This window comes from Trypanosoma brucei, chromosome 5 (assembly GCF_000210295.1).
Source record: "Trypanosoma brucei gambiense DAL972 chromosome 5, complete sequence".
Classification (NCBI taxonomy): domain Eukaryota; phylum Euglenozoa; class Kinetoplastea; order Trypanosomatida; family Trypanosomatidae; genus Trypanosoma; species Trypanosoma brucei.
The window spans coordinates 1,283,130-1,294,050 of NC_026738.1; the positions used below are offsets into that span (position 1 = coordinate 1,283,130).

The 10,921-nt window shown below is 47.2% G+C and overlaps 3 protein-coding genes across 3 annotated transcripts; all 3 read left to right on the top strand.

The window, feature by feature from the left end:
• Positions 1-695: 695 nt before the first annotated feature.
• TbgDal_V6130 (hypothetical protein, unlikely) lies at positions 696-995 on the top strand (the record flags this gene model as incomplete). The annotated part of the gene is made up of 1 exon (XM_011775458.1): positions 696-995. The coding sequence occupies one exon, from the start codon at positions 696-698 to the stop codon at positions 993-995; it is 300 nt and encodes a 99-aa protein (XP_011773760.1).
• A 368-nt stretch (positions 996-1,363) lies between these two features.
• Positions 1,364-5,095, top strand: TbgDal_V6140 (ATP pyrophosphate-lyase, putative; the record flags this gene model as incomplete). The annotated part of the gene is made up of 1 exon (XM_011775459.1): positions 1,364-5,095. One exon carries the CDS (start codon positions 1,364-1,366, stop codon positions 5,093-5,095), a length of 3,732 nt encoding a protein of 1,243 aa, XP_011773761.1.
• A 2,276-nt stretch (positions 5,096-7,371) lies between these two features.
• Positions 7,372-8,922, top strand: TbgDal_V6150 (guanase, putative; the record flags this gene model as incomplete). The annotated part of the gene is made up of 1 exon (XM_011775460.1): positions 7,372-8,922. The coding sequence occupies one exon, from the start codon at positions 7,372-7,374 to the stop codon at positions 8,920-8,922; it is 1,551 nt and encodes a 516-aa protein (XP_011773762.1).
• Between the last annotated feature and the right edge of the window lie 1,999 nt (positions 8,923-10,921).

Below are 10,921 nucleotides of genomic sequence, written 5' to 3' on the forward strand. Positions count from 1 at the left end.
ACAACGAAAACTACACCTTCGTGCCTCTGCTGATGGTCACATTATTCTTCACATTTGCTGATAGTTCAATTTTATTATTGTGGTGTGATTGCAGGTCTAGCACCCCTTCAAGCCATTTTATGAGTGATTACACGGAAAAAAAAACATTACTAACAATAAATTGAGGGGAAAACCTGTGTATGCCGTACCCTTCAGTGACTGTACCATCCACTCTTGATTTGGTCGTGTAGTGGGTATAAAAAGAGTATTTATGACTAATTTCCACTCAACGTATTTCTTGGGGGGTTAAATTTATGTTTTTTCTTTGGACTGTATTTGTGGCTTCTCGTTAATCTTTATTTTTAGCAGAGGACGCAACGAGAACTTTGTCTGGTTCGGAAGAAGATGTTTTTCTCCTACTTGTGGCTGTGCTTTTTGAGATATTGAAGTTTTTTCTTTTCAAAGATTGAGATGAGGAAATTTATTGCAAACAATGTTTAACATTCTGAAAGGTTATTTTGTTCATCTTTCCGGGAAGGGGAAGAGTGATTTTGGCCCTTAATCGGCCGTGCTTGTGCTCCCAATGGGCGGATGATAGCGAAAATAAGAGACTTATGTTAAGAAATCATGAGAGGTGGTTCGAAGAAGAAGTTGAAAGTGACTAACTCATTTAAACGATGGAGCTGCTACACATCCTCTCATATCATGTTTTGTAGATGTCAGAGGGTGCATGTTACTTGATAGAACGTGCATGCACTGAAGCCTTTAAGCTTCTGTTTGAGGCATCGGAGAACGGCGTGGTTATAGGATCCTCTGTAATTCGCGGGGTACCAGTAACAAAAAAGTTCGGTTCCATTGCCTCAAGCTTGTTACATACAATACTCGAATACCATTTCAAGGAAGTAAATGCCTCACTTGTCAAAATGTACTTCGTGTTGAACCTTTTCCCTTTCCCCTTGGTGGATGCTTGTTCATCGAAAGGGATATCGCGGGACGTATGCTTGACTTTATGTTAGTTTGTGCGGTGTACGGAAATATCTAATATGGAATATGTCGCCCTATTTGGCATTGTTCCCATTGTTATTTTGTTTACACGGTTGCGCATTTTGTCTGAATCCTTGTCAACCTTAGTACTGTATTTTCCTTTAGTTCCTGCAGCAACATTTGTGTGTGTGTGTGTGTGTGTGTGTGTGTGTGTGTGTGTGTGTGTGTGTGTGTGTGTGTGTGTGTGTGTGGCATTGATTCATTATGGTACACTGTGTGTTGGTTGAGCATTCTTCATTTTAGTTGGTGTCTGCGTTTTGTTTGGGATTGTTTACTTTGTTCTTTGTAGGACGTTTAGTTTACCTGTTTCACTAGCAGTATCGGCCAAAGTTTCCAAATTATGATTTCCATTCATCAGTCGATTCTCTTCGGTCGCGATGTTTCACGGGTCCGCATGGAGAATAGTCCCGTGCCGTGTATCAACCAGTTTCGCTGCCGCCTTACCATGTCATCGTTGTCGCTACTTTTGGTGTTTCTTGTGGTGGTTATGCCGCCGGTGGAAGCTTTGGATAATATAACGGTAAAGGTTTACTCACTTCTGTATCACCCTTTTGTTGGGAGGAGACTAATCGATTCTATGAATGCCGGTTTCAACGCGTCAATGGCAGCCCGTCAATGGACCGTTGCCCCAGGCATCAATGTTGAAGTTATCCACCCTGCATCGTATAGAATTCCGGGTCCGAGGTTCTTGCAGAGGGCAATAAATGATAACAAGGATGAATTCTTTGTTGTGGTGGGACCGATGGGTGACGGTCAGTTGGCTGCCTCTCGTCCACTCTTGCAGAAGGAAAATTTGGTTGCATTTGCTCCATCCACTGGGGCAAGCTCTGTGCGCGGTTGGAGTCCCAACATCTACTTCCTGCGTGTGTCACCCACTGTCGAGCTTATTGCATTGATGCGTTTTGCTGTAACTCACCTGCGTTTACTACGGATCGGCTTCATGTACCTGCAGGGTCTCACCTTTGGGGATAGTGAATATGAGGTGGCCATAAAACTAATGTCTCATTTGGGACGCGAGTTATGTGGTGTTTTCACAGTGGCAAGCTCGCATGGCAAAGGTGCAGCTGACTCCGATTTTGATGCCGTGTGGGACAAGTTCGTGGTGACCCGTCCACAGGGTGTGATCATGTTTGCTCCACCAGCAAAAGATGTGGTAAAATTTGTAGTAAAGATGCTGAATGACAGTCGTACCCAAGACGCCTACTTTCTTGCTTCTTCGGTACTCGAATTGACAATTGCCTCTTGGAGCAGCGATATTGAGGCAGCCAATACAGCACTTGATCTCGGGCAGATTGTACTCTCGCGTACGAATCCGCTGGCGACGGACACACAATACCAAGCAATCAGGCGTTTTCAGGACGATGCGAGATCATACCTGAGTGCTAATCCGGGCGTAACTATCTTCAGCGGCACAGACGACTTCGAGCATCATTATGTGGATGGGAAGCTTATGGTGTATGGGTGGATCGTTGGTGAGGTGCTGTCACAGGCCCTGAGGAGTCGTGCCTGGATTAAGGACAGGGAGACCTTCAAGAAGTCTCTGTATAGTCAACGTCGGCACGTCGTCGATGAGCTTGTGTTTGGTGACTTTGGTGGTGAGTGTGAGGGTACAGCAGGTGAGCGCGGTGCTGTGTGTAACTGTAATCAGGGAGGAAACGTAGTGTACATCAACGTTGCTAGGAGGGATAATGTCTTGGAGGTGATACATGATGGACAGGTAGTTGTCGATTCATCACTCTGTTACCACGACGAGGTTCGGTTGCATTCCCCTGTAAATGGTTTATTGGTATTCATGCAGGATGATCCGGTTGCGCAAAATGCGGCTGAAGAAATATATGATGGCGCCATTCCTCTCACTGGTGATGGCCGTCTGGGGCAAACTGATCGTTTTTTCTTACATATGCTGACATCAGAAACGGCTGAAGCATCCTCAGAGTTAGAGTCAGAATTGGACACCAGGGCAGTGACGGCTGTGTTTGGAGTTGCCGGTGATGCTATGCTATCCCTACAAACTACTGCTTTCATTGACCCCATCTCTCTCCTCCCGGGGTTACCTCATAGAGGGAGGAAAGTTATTTACCTATCTCCGACACTGGAGCAGCAGCTATTCGCGCTGGTAAAATATTTTGTCGGGTCAGGTTCTACGGTAGTGCACGCTGTCGTCTGCCGTGGTGATGTGGTTTCGATTGAAGGATTGCTTTATCTGATGTTGATGACTTTTGGCGGGCACATGGGAACAGTGGTAGGGCCTGATAGCAGTACAAATCTGGAAGGTTCGATGCCAGAAACCGGTGATGTGCTTGTCATAGGCCTGTCCAAGGACGACGTTGCCGTGGTAGCGTCTCACCTGGATCGTAACCCGGGTGTTCGTGTCGCTGTCCTGTTCTTTGACATAGCCCTACTATACACTGAGTTTGTCAAAACTTTCAAGAGCAGTTCAAGCGGTGGTCGGCTTCTTTTTGCAACGAGTCTGCCTCACTGGGCGGAGGCTAACTCGACTTCGGTTACTGTACAGAAGTTTCACGCGGCAGTGCCTGATTCGCCACGGTGGACACCTTTGTCACTGCTTGGTTTCGCGACCGGAAGATTCATTCAAACGCTGCTCTTTCATATGGACAAAGTGACACCGGATTCTATAATCAATGCAATATATACTCTCTCGGTTGTAAACAGCGACGACATGCGGTATGGTCCGTTCGTGGAGGAGCGATGCCCTTCAACCAAAGATGCGCCGGAGGGCGGCGACCACTTCTGTGGTAAGAATTATGGTGCGAGGCGACTTTCTGTGTGGTCGATGGACCGTGCGCTGAACGCTTCGGTGGCACCGCTGACATCGGGCGCAACGCCGTCTTTGGTGTACATAGACCCGTATTCGAAGGTGTTGTCAGGCGGCCGACTTGCCGGTGTCATCGTTGGAGTTCTTTTCATTTTACTGTTGCTTGTTGCTCTTTTGCTAGTGCTTCTTTGTCTGCGCCGCAGCGCACGCGACAATGACAGCGCGCCCAAGGAGCCAGCGGACCCTGTGACGCTAATTTTTACAGATGTAGAAAGCAGTACTGCACAATGGGCAGCACATCCCGAGCTGATGCCCGATGCTGTGGCCGCGCATCACCGTTTGATTCGCTCGCTGATCACCCACTACAGGTGTTATGAAGTGAAGACGGTTGGGGACTCATTCATGATCGCGTGCAAGAGTGCATTTGCCGCATCGAGTCTTGCCCAGGGCCTGCAGCAACGATTTTTGTCTGCAGACTGGGGAACCAGTGCCTTCGACGAGTCCTATCGTGAGTTTGAGCAGCAGCGTGCAGATGACGACAATGAATACAAACCGCCGTCCGCGCGCCTCGACCCCGAAGTGTACCGGTCTCTCTGGAAAGGCCTACGCGTACGTATCGGGATACACACCGGACTGTGCGAAATCCGACAAGATGAAGTGACGAAGGGCTACGACTACTACGGGAAGGTGACAGACATGGCCGCGCGAACGGAGAGCGTTGCGAACGGTGGCCAGGTAGTACTGACGCAAGCAACGTACTTTGCACTGAGCACAGCAGAGCGTGAACAGTTCGATGTGGTCTCTCTTGGCCGCATACCACTTGCTGGTGCGCCCCAACCTATGGAAGTATACCAGTTGAACGCGGTGCCTGGCCGTACCTTCGCTGCTCTTCGCCTTGACCGCGAGTTTGGCGACGACTTTGAAGATAGAATGAGTACCTCCACTGGAGACTCGAGTTCTCTCCGTAGCGGGATGAATGGAACAACGCAGATGATTGCAAGTTGCCTGCAGGCTGTGCTAGGCACTTTCACTGCAGCACAGCGACAGAAACTGCTGGTGCCTTTGTGCGAACGGTGGCGTGTCACGCTTCCCAGGACCGCACAGCTAACATGGGACGAGGGCTTTTGTGAAGATGTGATTCGTCGGATTTCAGTCAAGGTCGGTCGTGTCGTTGACCTCTGTGCAAACAGCGGTGGTGAGCGTACCGTCAGTACGCTGAGAAGTGCGTCTGTGATTATAATGTCGAACCGGCTTCGGGAATTTGAGGCAGAGGCAACCCAGAGCCCTGAAGCTTAGCGAAATAATACACACTGCAGTTTTCTTTGTCTCACTTGGTTTTCCACTTTTCGTGTATATACACATAGCTTATTACATTCGCAATGCGCAATAGTTGACTAGTTGTTTCATCTACAATTTGTATACTCATACCTTAAACGGGGGCAGGGACATGTACCCGCCTCTTCTTGATTTCTTATTAACTGATTCACTTCTTTTCTGTCTATTTTATTTTTGACGTGGCAATGAGCAAATGTGTCTAGTCCCGTTCCTTCTTCCTTTCTTTTTTTTCGTGAAGAATGCTGAAGCGGCAAGCAACCTCCTCAGGGTATTTGCTGGTTTTCGGTTCTGTTCTTCCGTAATCGTTTTCCCTCTCTATCCGCTGTGGCATGTTTACTGGGAAGATGTTCAACTCCATTCTCTAACGTTCCCCCGTCGCCACCGCTTCTCATCTACCTTTGATTTTTTTATTTTTTGGAGCAGGTGTTGCTAATAGTATGCGTGTTCGAGATCCATCATTATTATTGTTATTATCATCACTGCTTTGTTGATTCCTGTTTGTAATCCCACTGCATTGTGACGCAATATCTCCAACTGAACCTTTGCAAGTGTCCATGCGACACCGTCGTGTTTGCTTCTGCATCCGACTGTTTTATCTCACCTGTTACTCCTTTCTTTCTTTTGAGGTTGTCAGTTATTAGTGAGGCGATGCCGCTCGTGGCCGTTGTAGCGTTGTTTTTTTTTCCTATGCCGCATGTGCCTCCATAACGTCCCTAGTGGTTCAAAGGTACGGTAAACTGATCCTGTCCATCAGAGGAGAGGAGAGAGCGAGGTGTGGTTGCTGCTTGAACCGCTGCACATGAATTACCAGTGAGGCGCATAAATATCGGGGTGATGACACTCCGTGTTGCGTGTGCATATGCCACTTTTGTTGGCTTCTGCTTGCGTGAACTCACAAGGAACCGCTGCTGGTTTCATCCCGGTTGTGGCGTCTGGTGTGTTACCTCCTCCTTTTTTTTATTTTTGCAGGGGGGCGGGTGCCACTACACGGCAACTCTCGTCCATTGGTCTGTAGTTGTGTGATTTTATTTGATATTCGCTGCGGTTGTGGTGCTGTCAGCACTGCTATTGGCAGGTAACAAAACGTTAGGTGCGCATACTTCCTCTGTGAGATCAAAAAGATGTTTACTACAGTATTTTGAACTTTGGGGGAGTGGGGAGAGGTACGTAAGGCAAATAAAAGAAAAGTGAGTTATTGGTAATTTAAGTCTCGTTGGTCCAATGTGTTGGGGTTCTCAGTTTATCTCTTTCTGTGGTATCTAGGTGTTAATAACAACAGAAGAGGGTTATCAAGAAAACAGGCTGACGTCACCACTATGAACACTCCCTTCACTTTAATGCAGGCACTGCATGGAAAGGTTAAAAGTATGGAGGGAATTTGTTTATTAATCCCGCTGTGCTGTGTTGGTGGATGAATTGTGAAAAACATTATGCGTCTTCTTACCTTTTTTTGCTGACTCTCACACTTCCGTGGCCAGCAGTACATACGCTGTTGCCCATGCGACTTGTTTGCTGTCGCTTGCCCATGTCACGAACGAAAGCTTAGGAGCTTTAGTCAATTCTTCGTCTGTCCAATTTACCATATGAAGGTGGAAGGCAAGTGCCAGTGATCTCATATGGTTTGTCGGAGTGTTCGATGGTTTGTTGTGTTGATTAAGTATATTTCCCTCTGTCTATGCTGGAGAACCGTATGGCGGATGCCACTTCTTTCAATATTTGCAAATTGGTATAGCTCTTACTAAACTAACATGGAAAGCATGTTTTAAATATCGTAGAATAGTGCTTGTATACTTCTTTCTGGCGCTCGCTTTTCTCCCTACCATTTCACTTGGGCCGATAATATTTAGGGTGGAGCTTGCTGTTTTTTCTACCGTTTCTTCTCTCCTGTGGTCCGCTGTACAGTTTACACATGTATTCATCGGAAACGGTGCACTCTTGCGCCCGCGAAGGCAACCAACTGGCTGCAATGCTTTTAATTCGAGGGAAAAAATAACTCTGTTCATTTTTCGCAACGGTAAAAGTGCCTTCTTCTTCCTTACTTTTCATGACTTTAAAAAGCACATAGCAACCCCAAATACAATTCCTTCCGGAATTATTGTACTCATTACCATTATCATTATCATTGGTGTTTTCTCAACTACACTGTGCTAAGAACAGTGGTAACGACGCATCTAACTGCTTAGGGGTCGTTTTACGCCGCTTTATTTTTATTTTTTAATCGCATTCATTTGCAAACAATGCAAACCGCCGTGCCTGTGCGTTATTTCCTTGGGACTCTCATTGAGGCCCCTGCACGTGACACCTTAATTTTCGCTCCCCGCTCTCTTGTCTGCGTTGGTGCTGACGGCTGTATTACCGCTGTCCTCCAACCCAATGACATAAAAAATGAAAGCGGTGTGAGCGGCGGCGGTGGAAGTGGTTGTGGAGGGAAAAGCGACAATGAAACATACGAGCAAACGCTTAAGGAAGCCCGGAGGTCCGGAGCACTCACAGTGCTGAAAGACCACCAATATCTTCTTCCAGGTCTTATTGATCTCCATGTGCATGCACCGCAGTGGCCCCAGCTTGGAAAGGCGCTTGATCGGCCGCTCGAAATATGGCTGCATGAGTATACTTTTCCACTCGAGGCGAAGTACGCCGACCTCGACTTTGCAGCCACATCATACAACTCCCTTGTTTCAACATTATTGGCACACGGAACTACGACGGCTGTGTACTTCGCTACAATCCACGTGGATGCAAGTCTTTTGCTGGCACGCGTATGCCTCGAGAAAGGTCAGCGCGCCGTCGTTGGCCGCGTTGCAATGGATTTGGCATCGCAGTGCCCAGCTTATTACCGGGATGCAAGCCCCCAGGAATCTATTGAACGCTCCGAAATTTTTATCAGGGCTGTCCGCAAGCTTCCCGGCAATGGCAATAGCAGTCCTCTTGTGCTCCCTGCTGTAGTCCCGAGATTTATTCCAACAAGCAGCGATGAGGCGCTTCAGGGTCTTGGTCGTCTGGTCGCCAAGTACGGCTGCCACGTGCAGTCACACGTGTCGGAGAGCGACTGGGAGCATCACCACGTGTTGGAGCGCTGTGGTAAACCAGACGCCTTCGCTCTGGATGATGCCGGCCTGCTGACGCGGCGCACGGTCCTCGCTCACGGAAATTTCCTCTCAGATGCGGATATGAAACTTTTGTGTTCTCGTGGTTCCGCGGTGGCGCACTGTCCGCTTTCGAACTTTTATTTTTCAGGTGCCGTTTTCCCGCTGCGTCGTGCTTTGGACTTCGGGCTGCGCGTCGGTCTCGGGACGGATATCTCCGGGGGACCTTCACCTGCAATTTGGGATGCCGCCCGTGATGCCTTAATGGCCGCTCGTGCACTTGAGAGTGGTGTTGACCCAACAACTTCAAAGGAGGAACGTGGTGGCCGGCGTCATGCCAATCCGGAGCAAAGCAAAGCGGAAGACTCAAACGGAAAAAAGGGGGAAAACCCGCGTGTTGGCGGTTCAGCTGCAGAGTCACGAGATTCAACTTCATGCCGCATCAATTCTGTGGAGGCCTTTTGGTTGGCGACAACACGTGGAGGTGAGGCTTTGGATCTTAAAGTTGGTCGGCTCGCCGCTGGATTTCACTTTGATGCAGTTGTTGTGGATGTTTCCGTTCCCACTGGCGGTGTGCACATCTTTCAAGGTCTTGACGGACCCCGTGACATCTTTGACAAAATTGTCTACGGTGCGTCCGCAGCAAACGTTGTTCAGACATATGTGGCCGGCCGCTTGGTCCACGGGAGGGTAGAACTTTAGGAACTCTGTTGCATTTAGCTCCTTTTTTTTTTTAAATGCGAGACCGGTTACTTATTTGAATAATCAAATCCGGTGTCGCGTATGTACTGGCTGATTTCTTTTTTTTCTTTTTTGACGTGTTCGTTCGTTTGAGGAATATTGGCAGAGGAACATCGTCAGCAAGTGGTTTGATTACTGTTCCTGCCACTCAATGGTGACAATGCACAGGAAAAAAAAGAATATGGGAGTGTATGTGCCGGAGTGACTTGGGGAAAATAATGTTAGTTTTTTTTTAAATATTACGGCTACTTTTTTCCACTAAACTTTTGTCGTGTGGGCTTTAAGGGACCAACGACTGAGGGATTGGATGTCAGCATTTGAAGTGGATTTACATGTTAGGCCTGGCCACGTGTGGGTTTTCAGCATTTGTCTTTTTTTTTTTCTTTCGTAACATTAAATTGGAGAGAAGGAGAGCGAAGCAAACTCACTCGCTTTATTTGACGTTCCACCGCCATCATGTTTCTTTACTTTCTGCCGCTCACAGGCTCCTTTAATAGTTGGTGCTAGAGTCATCGTGGTCCATGTTCCAGTTCCTAAAATAAATGCACATAAACAATGCAAATCACTTGAACCTTTTTAAAAGTATTCGGCGTTAGCTCAAATAAATATGCTCTCACCGCTACCTTAACACATCTGAAGCACTTAATCACATTCCCCGCCGTTTTTTTTTCCTCCAGTTATTGCTATAAATGTTGCAATGCCTGTTGGTAGGCGTCAGCGGTATTCCGTTGTTTGAAGATTCTAATGGACTGTTGTGTTCATTCCCCTAGCATGGAATCGTGTGTTGAGTGCTTCTAACGTTAATACCTCTTTGTATTGTTGCCGCTGCATGCTTTTGAGACTCGCGAGTGATTTGTAACCCGGTATTGTAATACGGTATTTACTGGATGAAATTCTTCTGCAGATGCACTGTTCCATCTTTTTAACCCTTTTCTTCGTGCGTAGCATAAGACTCAAAGCCGTGTTGTTGAGACTGTAGGTGCTCGTGTAACTTACTCACCACTGGATCACTTGTCACAGGTAGGCAAATAGTAAGGACAGTGTGGTTGGAGGAAGTTTTCCGTTTTTTTTTTTTAAAAGGTGCGAATAATCGAGTGAAAGCTACTGTGTTCTCGTACATACTTGCACTTGATTGGTGTGCAGGTGCGGTTGTATCTGTTTGGCAGTTGCAGTAGTTGATCATTTGTTACTGTTAAGTGTTCATAGCACTGAGGAAAAGACGGGCGTATCCATATTTGAGTGGCAATGTGTTTTATATTTGGTGTTGAGATGAGTAACCTAGCAAAGAGGCCAATGAGCCTGAGGAAGCTACCGCAGCTTTTTTTGCTCATCATGATTGGTATTGCATTTGTTGCGGTTGAGTGCATCGGAGCTCCTGTTAAACTTCCCCGACGCGTGGATACTGTTGCCGGTCATTTGGCGTGGAAGGCGAAACTAATGGATATCCAAATACTACGAGACTTACAGAACCCTACGCATTGTGTCGAGGGAGGACAAACGATGAAATTTTAGTGGGGAGTTCCAACAGCTTCCGCAACTACTCTCGCAAAACAAAAGAAACTGGTACTTATTTGAGATACAATGTAGGTGATAGCGTGATTTCAGGGTCCTCTACTATAAACAAACCTCGTAGTTGTGTCCGTCGCGGCTCTGGTAATCACACAATCATTTACTTTGTTGACGACCAGAAAGATATTAAATATATTGTAGGGGATGATGTTTCGTCTTTCAGTGTGCCCACAAGCGGTTCCTTGAATGCTGTAGCTGTACATGAAGGCAGTTTATACGTAACAGACCAGAATAACAAATCGGTGTGGAAGTGTGGTTTAGGCGGCGCCGGCAAGCCTCAAAGTTGTGAAGAGAAAAAATTTACGAGCGTGACACTCGACGCAAAACGGAAGGAATTGCCGTGACTTCTAAAGGAATTTTTGTTACCGCACGCGATTCATCTAACAAGGGA